The sequence below is a fragment of the Siphateles boraxobius genome, unplaced genomic scaffold, assembly GCF_051911475.1.
Source record: "Siphateles boraxobius isolate OS27281-9 unplaced genomic scaffold, OSU_SipBor_1 12, whole genome shotgun sequence".
Taxonomy (NCBI): Eukaryota; Metazoa; Chordata; class Actinopteri; order Cypriniformes; family Leuciscidae; genus Siphateles; species Siphateles boraxobius.
In genome coordinates, this window is record NW_027508722.1 from 10459678 (window position 1) to 10477671 (window position 17994).

At 41.7% G+C, this 17994-nt stretch overlaps 1 protein-coding gene across 4 annotated transcripts in view; it reads left to right on the top strand.

The window, feature by feature from the left end:
- The window catches only part of adcy2a (adenylate cyclase 2a), a 195058-nt gene that overhangs the window by 10241 nt on the left and 166823 nt on the right, over window positions 1-17994 (top strand). For 3 of the 4 annotated variants that reach the window (XM_077207341.1, XM_077207345.1, XM_077207358.1), the window contains exon 2: window positions 8466-8663. The exons of the other annotated variant lie outside the window; for it this stretch is intronic. In XM_077207341.1, the coding sequence (XP_077063456.1) occupies window positions 8466-8663 (198 nt within the window). The remainder of the gene's footprint in view (window positions 1-8465; window positions 8664-17994) is intronic. 4 annotated transcript variants of the gene reach the window in all.

A 17994-nucleotide genomic window follows, 5' to 3' on the forward strand; every position in this document is an offset into this window, starting at 1 on the left:
AAAGTCTCAACTTTATGCTAATGCAACCTCATTAATGTCTAGAAGAACCATTTAAGATGTATTTTTTTCTTTTTCTCTTTCCTCTGGTTAGCTTTAATCTAATTCATCCCCACTATTGTGTCCATAGTGTGGACAGTTTTTTGTTGCACAATGATTTAATAGAGAAAATCGTGACCTATATTTACATGCATGCAAAATGGTTTGTGCAAGACAACATTTTCAATGCTAAACAAAGAAAAAAAGGTTATGCAACAACCTCAAAGCACTGGTACACTAGTGTTACATTTGACAAAAAGAAAGTATTTATCTCTTATACAAAACACAGTCTATCTAAACTTATCTAATCCCTTTCTAGTGTGTTTGGAAAATGTGCTGCATACACAATTTATACATAAATTCAGGGTGCGGACTACAGGGGAGCTAGGGGGAGCTCGGCTCCTCTTAATAAGACATGGGCTCCCCTGAAAACGTGATTGGTGAAATTTTGGGGGGTCTCAAAAAATATTGACAATGTTTTATTTTGAAGTGCAATTTCAGTTTTGTGTAATGTGATCATCGTGGAGTATTATGTCTAAAATATCAAAAATATCATTCATTCATGCATGCATGATGGCGATTTTAAACCTAATCCACTTCAATAAAGATAACTATACATGCTATTCTTGTCATGAGCATCAAGGTGTGGTGGCGCTGCGGTGCAAATTCCAATCATGTTTAGTACATGTTAACTCAAAGTTTCGTAGAATAAATATAAACGGTGGATGCCATTGATCTGCACGCAAAGTCCTTGAAATCCATTCTGTGTAAGACATGTTATTCCCAATTATATGTTGTGGCTGGGTTGTTATAGGTCTGCGTGACTCTCGATGTCTTAGGGCCTAATTGAACGGATGAATTATGGTATTCTTCTGTAGCCTGACGAGTAATTTAACCCTTGTTCAAGTCAAAGACAGCCTATGTAGCTATAGACTATTTTGGGATGGCTGTTTGCTGTTTGACATCAATTTATGCCGATAAAGTATAATAGGGTGAATCCTGTATATAGTGCTTGCATAGTGCATACACTTGTAGCTGTTATGTATCTTTGGAAGTCCTTGAAATTAATGGGTTTCAAAGCGCAGCGCCGCGCATTCCGCGTCCTGTCTGAAAGGCGCTTCAATCCTCGGCACGCCCAAGTGCACGATATAAAATTGAAGAAATCTGAAGACAAAGCGGATAGATACCTAAATGAGACATATAAGAGAATCACCATATCCTTCGCTTAGAGTACTCATGTCAGAGTCATATAGCCATGTGGGCAGCACATCGGCATTGAGACACAACTGTACCTCAGACAGAGAGGTTTGTGTCCCTGCTAAAGGTACTTTCCTGCTCCCGTTCTCTTCATAGCTCTCCCATTGTTTCCTGTCTATCCTCCTACTGTCCTAGGCTGCATTTCCTAAAAGCATTGTGAGCCTAAATTGATCGTAGAACAATTGTCCCCAATGGTCTCTATAATCAACTTAAGCCGGGTGCACACTGTGCGATTTTGGCCGCGATTTGGCCATCTAAGACCAATTTTGCAAATCCTAAAAGATTCCTCTGATCCTAGGCTAAAATCTGAAGTATTTGATCATTAGTTTGACATGTTCACTAACAGCCGATTTATGACCGTTGCGATCATTTTTTTTTTATGGGGAATGCCCCCAGTGTAGCGCGTCTGAAGCATGAATGAAACTATTCCAATCCTGATTAGTGTTGCGTCATGACGTAACGTTATTGCATACACGAAAGCTACAAAGGGATGCCGACACAAAACAGACTTTGCTTTTTGTTCTTCAGCAAACGCTCTGTGTACAACTGTCTGTCCTATTTGGTGTTGTTTGTCCTGTGGGAACTTGAATTGTTACCATAAGCACAGTTGAAAGCGTATATCTTCTTGCCCACTTTAAACTTTGAGAGGTGACACACGCGATTGGTGTGTGATACTGTTTGGGTGCGAGGCATAGTCAGCTCTTGAGGCTGGCTGTGTTCATTGAGAAATATCTCGAAGCGTACAGCAAAATAAAAATATGTGCGCTTTCGGGTGTTTCAGCCTCACGCCTATTGACTTTCATCTTGAGGGAAGAAAGCCAATATGTATTATGAATGGCTCGTATCGCGTTGTCGAGGCAACATGTAGATTACGAGACCGCTATAGCCTACATGTATAAATATTATATGGCTTTGAGGAGTTAGATATTTTTATTCAGCCTATCATTCAGACTGGGTTTCACTTGTCTGGTGTTTAAGGCTGCATTTAATTCTGATGAATTAAAATGGTGGAATATTATCTGAATTTGAGCTAAATATTTCAGTCCACCATTCAGACCATGTTATACTTGTCTAGTTATTATGGCTGGATTTAATTCTGAGGAATTAAAAAAGATGAAATAATCATCTGACTAAGCTGGGAGCAGAGCATGCATGGGCAGTTCTCGAGGATGCTGCCTGTGCACATTATGAGCCGATTTCCTAGTTTAAGCAGCAGCGAATGAGTGGTTGCCTCTCGAGCCCCCGATGAAGAAGCCTGGGGGTCAAAGCAACACTCTTGCCTGATGCTTTCCAAAGAGAAAACAGATCTGAGGACTGATATTTTCTTGAAGACAGCTTCGTATAAGGTCCTGTCGGTCTCCGCAGACCTCTGAAGTTTTCGCTCCTCCATGCCAGGAAATTGATGTTTGTATTCTGCCATAAAGTGTGCTTCAGGACACATCAGTTTTCAACGAATGCACACTGCATTGTCCGCCCCAAAGGCTTGCGGCCAGGCAGTGTTTGTGTCCGCACATTGGAAATTGTTCTTGATTATTCCCTGCCGGTCCTCCGCTTCAGGGTGTCGAGAACGAAAACCGAAAGAGCTTCCCCTCTAGGGAGCCCTCAAGAAATCAATGTCTGTATCCCCCCGTCAGGTGCGCTTCGGGACACATCGGTTTCCAGCGAAAGCACGCTGCACTGTCTGCCCCACAGGCTTGCCAGGCAGCGCTCATGTCCGCACATCGAGAATCGTTTTTGACCAAACCCTGCCAGAGAGCCGCTTCAGGGGATCAAGAACAAATCTCTAATATTTCCTGAAATCAGCCTCGAGAGGCTATAGAATATTTCAAAGCATGACAAAACCTGCCAAATATTTCTCCTTGGCAAGGGGTACAGCCTACAGTTCCATTTCCGCCCACCGAATTTCAACGGGGTGGTTTGGACTGCAGTCAACCCACAGCAGGGTCGGGTATTGGAACAAGCAGTAAACTCCCTGTTGGCAAAGGAGGTTATAGAACGTGTTCCTCCGCCGGACAGGGAGTTCGGGCTTTACAGCCGCTACTTCATAGTTCCCAAGAAGGCTGGGGGTTGCTTCCAATTCTAGATCTAAGGCACTTGAATCAGTCTCTGAGGAGATTCAGGTTCAAGATGCTCACTATTTAAAACATTGTGAGCCAAATCAAATCCAAGGATTGCTTTGTCATGATAGATCTGAAGGACGCATACTTCCACATATTCATCTTACATCTCACATGAAGTTCCTGAGGGTCGCTTTTGGGGGCGAAGCGTTCCAATATACTGTGCGAGCCCATCCACAGTGACCAGGGTAAAGCTAGGCCAGGCCATCACTGTAAAACATTTTCAAAAAAGAGAGTGTCAGGGCTCATGGCAGCAGCGTCCAACCTGATTCCATCCAGCCTGCTGCATATCAGGGCCCTGCAGTGCTGGTTGAAAACCAAGGGGTTTTCCCTAAAGGGGGAACCCGTTCCGCATGATCAGGGTTATGCGTAGATGCCGTCGTTCCCTATCTATGTTGAAGAAACCTTGGTTCCTGTCCCAAGGTCCCGTGCTGGGAGCACCATGTTGCTGGAAAGCCGCTTCGACAGACGCTTACGAGAGGTCTATGGCAGGACCATCATTCCTCCTGGCACATAAATTGCCTGGAGATGCTGGCGGTTTTCTCAGCTCTGACGAGTTTCCTGCCAGACCTCAATGGTCACCCTGTTCTTGTGATAACAGACAATATGTCAGTGGTGTCCTATCTAAATCACCAGGGAGGTCTGAAACCACAGCCTCTATGAGGCGAGAGTTCGGCCAAGGTTCGGCCAAGTGGAAGTGGATCTGTTCGCGTCTCAAGAGGCAACACACTGTCCACTGTAGTTTTTATCTCACGCATCCAGCCCCACTGGGGTTGGATGCCATGGTGCAGGCGGGGCCAAGGTGGCGCCTGTACACATTTTCCCAGATCGCTCTGCTCCTGGGAGTTCTGGAGAGGGTCCGTCGTGACGGGGTCTGTCTACTGCTTGTAGCCCCATTGTGGCTGGTCTGAATATGGTTCTCAGACATAATATCACTCCTAGAGGGCTCTCCATTGGATATCTCCATCAGGAGGGCCCTGCTGTTCGGGCAGAGGGCTCAATATTTCACCCTCGGCCAGAGTTGTGGAAACTGTCTGTGAGTCTGGCCCCTGAGGGGGCACCGTACCGAGAGGCTGACCTGTCAGCAGGAGTAGTCGAGACCATACTAAGCTCTAGAGCGGAGGGACCACAAGGAAATTGTACAACCTAAAATGGAATGTCACCATTTGGTGTAGAGAGCATGATGTTGACCCAGTTAACTGCCCGGTGGCTACAGTGCTGGAGTTCCTCCAGGTTCGCTTCTCTGCTGCTCTTACCCCATCCACACTCAAGGTGTATGTGGCTGCCATTACGGCTTTCCACACTCCCTGGGTGATGGCCCTTTGGGAAGACATCAGCTGGTCATAAGTTTCCTCCATGGGGCTTGGAGGATGGGACCTGCGCCTCAGACCAGAGTTCCCACATGGGACCTGGCAGTGGTTCTCGAAGCGCTGGTTTAGGCCCCCTTCGAACCTCCGGAGTCGGCTGAGGCAGAGAACCTTTCCCTCAAGATAGTTTTTTTTAGCCATTACTTCTTTGAGAAGAGTAGGAGATCTTCAGACCCTTTCTATATCTAAAGGGTGCCTGGAGTTTGCTCCAGGCGATATAAAGGCGATCTTGCATCCCAGGCCGAGCTATGTGCCTAAAGTGCCATCTAATGTGGCACGGCTTACGGTTTTGCAGGCTTTTCATCCTTCACCTCTCGACAGTGCATGAAGAAAGACTTCATTTGCTCTGCCTTGTTAGAGCTCTGAAGATTTATGTTCAGAGGTCTTCTTCATGGCGGAAGTTGCAAAAGGGAACATCTTGGGTTACGACTGTAACCCTTGTTACAAGACCCTTGTCTTGACTGTCATACAGTGTGACAATAATGACAACTGAGATCTTACAGCGATGATCATGTTCATACAGTCTGACAAGCAACAATTATAAAGGACTAGTATGAATATTATGAGGGGGCACCTGGCTTAAAGCTTGCGTTGCTTTTGGGAAACACAACCCTGTCAATTAAAGTTAAAAATCCCCAATGTCATAAAAAAAGATACCTCTGAGCAATAATTTATTTTTATTTTTATAATGGAGTCTTAAAAGAGATTACAGCAAGACAGTAAAGAGATCTCACATGTTTCTCACAGCTCATTCTCACTTTGTACTCCTTTCTCTCAGAACATTCTCGTGTCTCAGTTGTACCTAATTTTATTTCTTCTAAGGAATTTTGGGAGAAACCCTGTTGATACTAAAATATGATATATTTGAGAATCAAAATGAATGGCTGGTTTTACTGAACAGGCTTAATCCTAGTTCTAGACAAAAATGCATTGTTTGAGCTGTTTTAAAGGTGGGGTAAGTGTTATTTCAAAAACACTGTTGGACACTGTTGATATTTGAAATCAAACAACCAACATTTTATAAAGCATAAAGAAATAGAACTGTGAAGGAAGTTCTAATTCTAATTTGCTATTTCTAATTAATTTCTCGTCTCAATTGTGAATTTTATTTTTCCAAAGGAATTTTAGGAGAAACATCTGAAATGCTGTTGATACTAAAATGAGACGAGGCCTCAATTTAAAGGTGTTTGATAAGGGTTAGAACTAAACTGCAAGAATTGTAGAAAATTGATTCAGGGGATGCTTTCCAAAGAACCTTAATTATGACAATAAAACAAGCTAAAGCAGTTAATAAGATGTTTGACTGACATGTAACGCAACCAATCACAGTTTGTTTTGTTTCGCTTCATGTTTAGGGGCGTGACAATATAATGTCGTTGTCCCTACAATAACAGACACCCTTGCATCTAATAAATTATTCATTTAAGAACACTGTGCAAGTTTTCTGCATCAATAGAGCCGCAAACTTTACATACTTTTGAAAATCCAGAGTTTAGTTGATCCTGGTAAGCGCTCATTTTCACAGTTGTAAACACAACGTCTTTCCTCTTCCACGAGGGGTTTTGGCGTGATGGCATTTGTTTCCAGGCGGACCGATAAAGAACACAACACACTCGATCCCGGACATCCTGTAGAATTCAACCAATCAGATCGCAACTTTGAAACTCAGGAATTGTTTCCAGAAACTTGTGCCATATGCATCAGACGTTCAGCCAACATGAGACCACAATGATGTAGTGCTACTAGGGCTGTGAATCTTTGGGTAGCAAGCGAATCGATTCGATTCACAAATCATAGGTTTTCGTTTCGATTCAAGAACGATTTTTGCAAATTCAGAAAGATTCGATTCAATGCGATTCACATTAAAATTCGATGCGATTCGATTAATTCGATTCGATTCTTCATTTTTTATATGCATTCATAGGATTATTTAAATGCTTCCCCCAATGGGTCTTAGTCAGGGTGTGAATTATACAGCTGTCTTCGGGGGTCAGAGAGTGAAAAAAAAACAACAACGACATTTTGTCTATTGTTAATATTATGTTAGTTTTTAATGAATCTATTATTATAAAAAATATTTCCAAAGTTTCCCAACTAAACCTTAACTAACTTTTCCTCATGGAATAGCTACTCTTTGTTCTCTTTCTACTGAACATTTTCCTTATGATTATGAAAGAAAACGCGCTGGGTGTCTACTTGTGGTATATTAACGATTACAAATGCAACTTTAATGCGCATCTGATTGATGGATAAACCATGCGCTCTTATTTCAGTGTAATTAATGTTGTAGTTATTTCATCAGTTTTCTTCGTACATTCAGTTTAACGACATTAAGTTACATTTCATTCATCATTCATGATTAGGCTAATCGGACGCGTGCGCCTTTTAGACACCTATTATGCGTTTTCTCTTTCCATGTAATAAATGTGCACCCTTGAATAAGTGGGGTTTTACTTTAACTGCTCAGGACGGGTATGACCCATTTCCTTAAAACTTCAGTATCTTATCTTAAAGAAAATAACGGCGACGTTTCCACGCTACGAACAAGTTGTTTCATAGCAGTGCCCGCGCAATGGCAGCTTTATTAATGGCTTGAGCGGTTTGACTCAAGACTTGCTTTCTCGATAGAGAGCTGTCATCTGCTCATGTGAACACCAGTGGCTGTCCTGAGGAGAGCTCAAAAATGGACTGCTCAAAAATCTGTAGATGAGAGCTATATGGGACCGAGCGTGAGCGAAATCCAGTGAAAGATGGTAAAGAGTGCAGCGAGTATCTGTGAAGGAGAGCTGTGAGGACGCCAAATGACGCCGCACAACGCCTCCATTACGCGCATGTAGTCATTTAATGTTTATATGTTTTAAAGCACTGAAACGCTATAGAATCGCAAATTATTCGATTCTTAGCATTTTAAATCGAACATTGACCGAAATAAACGATTCACGATTCAAAATACATGTTTCAGGTTCGATGCATATGCATCGTCAGGATTTGTAATCGATGCAATTCGTTAACACCCCTAAGTGCTACAATACCAAATTTCAGTACATACAGTACAACAGCGTAGTAATACTTGAGAAAACGTTTAAGTGCATTGCAGACATAAGTTTAAGTAAGGATTATTATTTTTACTTATTTTACTTAATTATTACTGCCTCTATGTATTCGCTCTGCATCACTGTCGGTTTTTAAATCTAAGCTAAAAACTAATTTTTGTGAATTGGCATATAATCAATGAGGAAGTTTTTTATTTTTTTTTGTTATTAATTATATGGTATTGTCTTATGTTGTTATATTGTCTTCATTGTGTAGTACATTGTGCAACATAGATTGCTATTAATGGTACTATATAAATAAAATTGACATTGACATTATTTATAACCTACATTTAATATCCTTAATGTGTAATTATTTTGTGCCACTGCTTATAATTATACATTATATGTGTTGTTATAATCACTGTGTATTGGTAATAGGCTAGTAACAGGGACACTGTGTGACCTATAGAGGAAACAAATTAACCAGCATAGGTCACTGCTCAGTCCCTCAGTTTGAAGGTAGAATTTGTGGGGTTTTCAGTTGATAGGCAGTCTCTAGTTTATCTGATAAACTATTATTTAGTGGCTGTCATGCAGGTGTAGTTGGAAGGCTCAGTAAAAGGTCTTTTTGTAACACTGCAATCTCTCCGCAGGATATCAAGGATCACATCGCCTTTGTAATCACTGTCCCCACTGCGCTGGCAATTTTCCTCACTATCTTTGTTCTGGTCTGCATTGAGTCCGTCTTCAAGAAGCTGCTCCATGTTTTCTCCTTGGTGATCTGGGCCTGCCTGGTTGCCATGGGTTACCTCTTTATGTTTTTTGGAGGAATCATCTGTCCCTGGGATCAGGTAAGACAACTGCGTTATCAGCACCCTAAGGTTGTTTTCATTCATGGGCCTTTTACCTGATATAGCTCAGATGATGTATTCTTGAGAACCAGTAGGAAAAAGTAACACGAGATTAGCTGGAGGGAGAAACAGCACAATACTTTAGGGAAAAAAGTAGGGTGGTGTATAGGACAGACCCAAGTGAGAAAATTAAATTCTGGTTCAGAGTCACCTTTACTCTAGGCAATTTAGCCTTTGTCAAGTCAACTGCTTTCCTGTTATGCATAGAAATGATTTTAGGACAGAGATCCGTTCTAGAATTTTGTGAGAAGTCCAGAGAACTCTTCTGATCAGTCATACTGGGCAGTGGCAAGTCAGTGGCAAGAAATGCCAAAGTCAAAATATTTTATTTATTTAATTACTTACTTAATTTCTGAATCTATTCTACGGTGTCATATCAGTTTTTATTTTTATTTTTACTTTTCAAAGCAATTATAACCCATTTGACTTTTCTTATATCTTCTCTGAATTATGACCACGTCAAACATGTCCAAATGCATGACATAATTGAACTGTTGAACCGTTAAATGTGTACATTTTTTACTTGACACACACATCGTACATACTTCTAATATGAAATGTGAATTATCCAGCTTTATCCTTCCTTTTTAATGATGATTAAATGCAGTTTATGTGTGCTACTCCCATGGCAGCTGTGCCACCTGCATGTTTGACCTGCATGTCCAGTGAGGATAATTATGTTCAACATTAATCAAAATGCTGCAAATGTGTTACTAGACCTGGGAATTCAGATTCAGACAGTAATCAAAAGTCTACCCTAGCTATTCTGAACTTTCCTATTAAGGATGAACAATTTGCTAAGGATTAAGGATGAAATAAACAGTAGCCAGTTTGTTAAGTAAAACAAAATAAAAAAGTAATTAAATGGAGAATATAAGCAGCTAATAACTTGCTGTATTAAAATAAGACCCACTGTTTGTCACTGACATATTGTATCTCTGGCGTGGATGGCATATGGTGAAAGACAAACAAGGCTGATGTCAGACGTGTAGGGAAGGATGACTTCCTGTGTTAGTCAATATCTCTGCTTGGTTCCAGATTAAGGGCTGATAGGGCAATTCTCAATACATAGACCCCATGCTAATTCACTACACGACAATTGCACCACATAAAATATTTCAGGAAAAGTGTGTAATATTCACTAATTACTTGCAATTCAGTTGAACTAGCTACTGAATACTCTGACATAGTGCTGTGCCATTAATATTGAAATTTCTTGATACAAATTAGGTTTATTAAAGAATCCTGATTAAGCGTTAAAGGGATAGTTCACCCAAAAATGAAAATTCTGTCAGTATTTACTCACCCTCATGTTGTTCCAACCCCGTAAGACCTTCGCTCATGTTCGGAACACGAATTAAGATATTTTTGATGAAATCTGAGAGCTGGATCACTCCTCCATACTAGTCCATAGGATTCTTGAGGGATTGAACTTGCCCGGCCCCGAAAAGTTATTAAAGACATCTTTAAAATAGTCCAAGTGACTACAGTGGCTCAATCTTAAGTTTATCAAACGACGAGAACACTTTTTGTGCGCAAAAAACAAACAAAAATAACGACTTTATTTCAACTATTCATTTCCTTCTCTGTGGGCCTCGAGTCAGTTCACTAGTTTAACAGCGTATGATCTGTTCTTGTACGTCACACGCATCACCCACATGATCAGCGTCGGCCAATAGTGAGCCTACGTGTGACGTAGCTCTACGCAATTACACTAGTTTAACTGACTAGAGGCCAACAGAGAAGGAAATGAATAGTTGAAATAAAGTTGTTATTTATGTTTGTTTTTGCACACAAAAAGTATTCTCGTCGCTTGATAAACTTAATATTGAGCCACTGTAGTCACTTGGACTATTTTAATGATGTCTTTAATTACTTTTCGAGGCCGGTAAGTTTCAATCCCTCAAGAAGCCTATGGACTAGTATGGAGGAGTGATCCAGCTCTCAGATTTCATCAAAAATATCTTAATTCGTGTTCCGAAGATGAACGAAGGTCTTACGGGGTTGGAACAACATGAAGGTGAGTAAATACTGACAGAATTTTCATTTTTGGGTGAACTATCCCTTTAAGGCCTGTTCACAACAGTGATGAAAATTAAATTTTTAATAATTGTTCTTCTAATTCTGTGTGAATAAAGTCCACACCACAACTAGACTGGGTAAACCCAGCCTGAGTTGCTGGCGATTTGATTTCGCCCTGCAGCTCAGGCTGGAAACCTGTACATTCTTTTATCCTGCCTCCGTTACAATTTTGCGGGGACCAATCACAAACTGACTTATCCACCTGGCGACTATTGAAGTGTTTAACCTCATGAAGATGCTCAATGGCTTATTTTTGATTTAGCAAACAAATCGCTCGAGTGGTTGTAAATACTCATGTTTTTTTTTGCACAACTTGCAAAAATTGCTAGGTGCCATTGCTGCTTCTGCAAACCACTGATCAATGCTCCAAACCAACACGTTTGTTGACACGTTTCCTGCATGGAGTTTTCGCTGCAAAGTACGTAACCCGGATTGTTGGTCTGATTGGTTGAAGGACTATCCAATTGCGTCAAGAGTCATTTGAACTATGCCCGTTGATCACGCCTCTTGTGCAGTAGAAAATACATAGCAGACTCCCCAGACCATTGTTCAATCTAGCCAGACTGCACCACAACCATAATGATAATGACACAGATCAATTATATCATTGGAATTTTTTTCCAGATGAGGAACGATAAAAACAAAGAGCCAATCACCTAGCTAATAAAATATATCCGATTAAGTTACGAGAACTTTATTTCTGATATTTTCTATTTATGTTCTCTGAACGTTCAAAATGTCAAGCTTTTGTAAATGTTTAAAAAAATGTGTTTTAGAAATGCGAATGTTAAAGGAAATTTTCCATTCTGCAAACATTTTAGGCATGTTATTTTTGAATGTTCTCTGAACATTCGGAAATAAGTAGTAACATTTTTAAAAATTTGAAAATATTTTATTCTTTGTGATACCATTTTGAGTCCCCAAATATCGTCTCCTCGATAACTTTGAAAGAACGTTACATTAATGTTATTGGAAGACTGAATTTGAAAAATTTAAGAGAACCTGGCCAGAACATTAGACAAATTTCTAAGAATGTTCCCTGTTACCTTGGCCAATCAGAATTCAAGGCATGACAAAGCCATATGCAGTAAAAGGTAACTCTATGCTGCGTTCACATTAAATGAGGAAATCACAGAGGATTAGTCTCTCAGCTAGTGGCTTCTAGTTGGTCTTACTCAGCCATGGGATCCAACTGTATCAGTCTGCAGATGGCTCTCTGTTCTCCCATTGGTTGTTGGCTCATCGCTTTTATGAGGGAGCTCTGCACTTGCTGAAATCTCATTGAGCGAACTATCACTCCACAAATATATAGTAACCTATCAAATTGATTGTGTAATTTTAGATATTATATAAGAAATCCCTCAAGGCAGACTATAGTAATTATCCTGTCTAAGCATTTAACTGCAGCATTGCAAGACCCAGAGAGCTTGGAAACAGAGAAACTGTTACTACTGGCTGTGTTCATGAAGTGATGTAGAACAGCATTACACCTGGGCATATATCCCAAAACACAGTGCAGACAAACACGCTTTCAGTATTTTAAAGAGATGAAGCAGGTACAAGAGGTGGAGTGACACAGTAGGCCTATAGTCCTAGTAAAATATGCTATATCACTGTGGTTGTAATGATAAGTCCTGGAGGCAAGCTTGTTGAGAACCCAAATGCAACTTTAATTTACAAATGTGAACAAACACAAAGCATGGCAACGCATGAAGCAGAAACAAGAACCACGACAGAAAACATTCAAAGACAAGGGCAAACATGAGGGCTTAAATACACAGACTTTTCCCAAAATATTCCCAAACTCTCGGACAGTGCGATCTCTATAGGTTATGCAATGTCATTTTATTAGGCCTATACGTATAAAAAAAACACATAGCCTATGACTGTATTAAAGAAAAAATGATTGATAAACACTTATTTGGAATGGAATTAAATAACAAGTACTTTGGGTGTCTTGTTCATTATATTTATTTTCATATAAAAGCAACAGAACTTAAATTACATCCAGTTTATTAGCAACACTGTGCACGAGCGTGAATCCCGTGAATCCCGCGATTTTCCATCATTGATCTCGCAAGTGTCAGATCCAATGCGATAAGAGAGAACTTTCCGACTTGCCTGCGCTTTTTTCACTCCTCCTCTCACTGCAGCCGCCTACTCTCGACTACATTTCAGGCGAGGCAAGGCGCATCTCAAACAAGCCTAATAACAACATGACACATCAGACAAGGGAACACATGGCAGGATCTCATGACTTGAACAAGGGATCACATGTCATACATGAAATAGGAACAAGGAACAAAACCCTAACCGTGACAGTTGTCTGTTGGTTCCTGCACAACCTACAGCTTTCAGGAACAACCTGCAAGATTGGGAATTGTATTATGTATATAATGCCTTTCTAGAACCCAAGGTCAATGACTGTCAGCTACGGCTGCCAAACAAAACCCGTAAAAATAAAGTAAATATCCTAATTTAAATAAAGTGCAAACAACTTTTCCAGGTATTTTCCTTAAATGTTTTACAGAAAAACACTTTTATTTTACAGCTATTTCCTGAATTATCACGATCAAACACCTTCCCTGTAAAAAAGCCCCATTAAAAAAAAAAACAGTAAAATGACTGTCAGCAATGGCTGGCATAGAAAAACCATAAAATTAATGTAATATATCCTAATTTAAATAAGTACAAAAGACTTTTACAGATATCTTCATTAAACTTTTTTACAGAAACACAGTTATTTCACATATATTTCCTGATTTTTTACTAAAAAAACACATTCACTGTAAAAAGTGAATTTATTGCAGTTAACTACATGCATGATTTAATGTGACTATACTCACTGCATCAGCAACTACTCAGTTAAATAAAGCAACATGCAGCATACCAATAGTGTTTCTTTGTTCACCCTGGACTAAAGCACAGGCTATACTCTTTAGTTTAATGTTGACCCACAAAACAGACAATACAGAAACATTTTAAATCTCAACAGAATATTAAACACTTATCAAATCTCTCAAGATCTCAGCATCTTCACTTATTACAATCCAGACATTATTTCTTTCATACTAACATTCTTATTGAGAATTAACAGAGGTTTAGAAGGCGATGTTTTATTGAAAATAATAAAGGTTGATGTCACTATTTTGGGGATCAGTGTTTGCTTTAGTTGGGCTCTTGACCCTTCAGTTTTTAACTTTAGTTTTTCTCTCGATGCTGTGTGTCTCTGATACACTTGTTATGTTAGGAATCCAAGAGAAACTCAGATCAGATGATGTTGGTCACTTTTTAGTGATGATAGTCATCATTTAGTGGCCTGGTCTATTAATACAACCTGAAGTCTAATATCTGAAAAGTCTTAAATATTAGTTGTGAATTTTACATGCCAATACTGCTGCAGAAAATCCTGCGGTGCTGTGATACTTTTACTTGTGATACCGGTGCACACGCCGGTCCGATGGCTCGCGGACATTTCTCCACACCACATTTCCCTTCAGTCAGTCGCATACCAGATTATTTCACACACACACACACACACACACACACATCGTCTGTGTCTTGTTCGCGTGTCTTCGTTCGTTCGGTTGTTTGTTGTATGGGAGTAGTCTGGCTTTGGTGGGTAAACGCCGCGTCGGCCAAACAGAGCAGACGAAGAGCGGATATTTATGACATATAATTTAGGTCGCGCCGGCGCACTGCCACCAAAGTCGGTGAAACCATTGTCGTGTGATTAAGGGGGGATTATGTGTGAATTAAGTGCTTGCTATTTATGTGTTTCTGTGTTGTTGATAATGATAGATGTATTTATTGGATCATTACCAAGGACAAATATGGTTTAATGATGATTGATTAACATTGTTGTGTGTATTATGTCACTGGCTAGAGTTTATATATCTGTACCTCTCAATGGGGGATTGCCAAAGAAGGCGGAGTCTGGCCTATAAAGAGGGAGGCCAGACTCACAATCAGGACTTGTTAACCAAGTCAGTGCAGAGAGTGCAACTGCGGTGCCTCAAGCAAACCTTTTCAAGGTCTGTCTCATGTGCTGGAGGTGTTCTTCCCAGGAGTTGCTGTGTATGACCACGTCATCCAGATACGCTGCAGACCACTCCTCACATCCTTGTAACACTCTGTCCATTAATCTCTGAAACGTTGCTGGAGCTCCATGCAGTCCGAAAGGAAGGACGGTAAACTGGAAGAGCCCCAACGGAGTCCTGAAAGCAGTGTAGGGTCTGGAAGTTGGCTCTAGGGGTACTTGCCAATATCCTTTGCAGAGATCTAGAGTGGTGATGTACTTGGCTTTTCCTATTCTCTCCAGCAGGTCATCTACCCGTGGCATCGGGTATGCGTCGAATTTGGATTGGGCATTGAGCTTACGGAAGTCGATGCAGACACGTAAGGATTCATCCTTCTTTGGGACTATGACCACGGGACTGCACCAGTCACTCAACGATGGCTCAATTACTCCCAGCTCTCTCATCATCACAATTTCCTTCCTCAAGGGTTCCACCAGTCGCTCAGGTACCCGATAAGGTCTCTGTCGGGATGGGGTGGAGTCGGTAAGGTGTATGGTGTGGTGAATTATCTCTGTCCTTCCAGGCCTCTGACGAAACAGAGTGGGAAAGTGGTCTAGCAGGTTCTGCAATTCTTGGCGCTTGACGTCCTCTAGGTGAGTTAAACTCACCACAGACGCTTGCCTCTCTGCGGCCTCAGACCCATCTTCCCCCTCCATATCCTTCACCTTCCGTACCATCAATGCTGACTCAGGTTTTTCCCCTGGTGATTCCCTCCATTCTTTTAATAGGTTAAGGTGGTAGGTTTGCTTGGACTTCCCCTTGTCGGGATGGTGGATCTCGTATGTCACTGGTCCCATCTTCCGGACCACAGTGTATGGCCCTTGCCATTTCGCTAGTAGCTTGTGTGTTGACGTTGGCAGTAAGAGTAATACCTTCTGACCTGGTTGGAACTGTCGTAATCTTGCGTATTGATCATACCACCGCTTTTGTGCTTGTTGTTTCGCCTGTAAGTTTTCTTTTGCTTGTTCCCGGTACCGCTCTAGACGGTCTCTCATCTCCAACACATACCGAACAATGCCTTTCTCCTTGGTTTTGCCTGCAGGACTCTCCTCCCAGCTCTTTCGCAGGAGGTCCAGTGGTCCTTGCACTTGCCATCCATAGAGAAGCTCAAATGGTGAGAAACCTGTCGACGCTTGAGGAACTTCTCTGTAAGCAAAGAGAACAAAAGGTAGCCACCTGTCCCAATTCGTCCCGTGTCTGCGACGAACTTCCGCAACATATTTTTGAGGGTCTGGTTAAACCTTTCCACCAGACTGTCAGTCTGTGGATGGCGGTAATGCCCAACTGTCGGTTCAGTTGCCCCATGAGCTTTGACGTAAAGTTGGTGCCTTGGTCCGTCAAGATCTCTTCTGGTATTCCTACCCTGGAGAAGAGTTGTACAAGGCAATGGATGATTTTTGGTGTGGTGATGGTACGGAGTGGGAAAGCCTCTGGATATCTTGTTGCATAGTCACTGATTACCAGGATGTACTGGTGACCTGTACTGCTTTTCTCCAATGGCCCCACAATGTCCATAGCTATCCGCCTGAAAGGTTCAGAAATCTGAACGGATATTTATGACATATAATTTAGGTTGCGCCGGCGCACTGCCACCAAAGTCGGTGAAACCATTGTCGTGTGATTAAGGGGGGATTATGTGTGAATTAAGTGTTTGCTATTTATGTGTTTCTGTGTTGTTGATAATGATAGATGTATTTATTGGATCATTACCAAGGACAAATATGGTTTAATGTTGATTGATTAACATTGTTGTGTGTATTGTGTCACTGGCTAGAGTTTATACATCTGTACCTCTCAATGGGGGATTGCCAAAGAAGGCGGAGTCTGGCCTATAAAGAGGGAGGCCAGACTCACAATCAGGACTTGTTAACCAAGTCAGTGCAGAGAGTGCAACTGTGGTGCCTCAAGCAAACCTTTTGTGTAGCCTACGTTGGATACATTGTGGAGATTTTTCATCTTAATTCTTTTATTTGATTTATTTTTGGTACTTTAAGTTTTTGTGCGCACCTGTGTATATATTTCACTGTGGACTGACTTCCTGTTTGGCACTGTAAATAAAATTGCACCTTGTACGAGAGTGCTCTGCGAGTAAGTCATTTTTTTTTTTTCCCATGGATCCCAGTTCTATCTATTTTTCCCTTCCCCGAAGCGAGTAGTAGCACTCGTTTCACCACATTTGGTGTCAGAAGTGGGATGGCTACTCCCAAGACAGCGCCAAAAGGCAGAAAACCCAGGACTGGGTTGCGATCACAGAGGAAGATAGCGACGATGGAGGATGAGGCTTGGAATTCGGATGGGACTTCAGAGGAGGAGGTAGTGATGGCAGAGCTTCCTGATACCTCGAAAAAGTCCAGGTCACCACGGACTGAGCCAATCACTCCAGTCACTACAGCTGGTGAGGGGATGGTTTCCCTAATGCGTCAGTTCCTAGATGCACAGCAGCGGAGAGAATAGAGATATATACAGGAGATCCGAGGTCTTCACGAGTCTATACGGCAGTCAACTCGTCCGGCTGAGACGTTGTCCGACAATGACAGCTTACGGATGGAGCTACCAACACCAGCTACACAGAGGGTATCCACACAACGCAGAACAGCACATGTCAGAGACTCCCTAAGTTTACCGATACCAAGAGAGCCGATGCATCGAGCTGAACCAAAGATGCCGATCTTCCAGCAGGGGGAAGACATTGAGAACTATCTTCGGCGGTTCGAGCGTCTGGCCAGGACCTGGAGGTGGCCTGAGGAGGAGTGGAGTTATCATCTGGTTCCATTACTGACCGGGCAGGCATTGGAGGCGTACCTGGCGATGGATGAGGAGCAGGCAGAGGTGTACGCTGATCTGAAGGAGGCATTGCTGGAGAAATTCAACATCTCACCAGAAACCTATCGGCAGAGGTTCCGAACACAGACAGTCCCAGCTGGAGAGTCGCCATCCGAGACTTACCATCGCTTAAAGAACCTCTATCAGCGATGGGTACGACCAAGGGAGCATTCCAAGGAGGAGATTGGCGAAGCCATTATACTTGAGCAACTGCTCCGGGTTCTTCCGTATGATGTTCGCACCTGGGTAAGAGAGCATGAGCCAACTTCAGGACTGGCGGCGGCTAA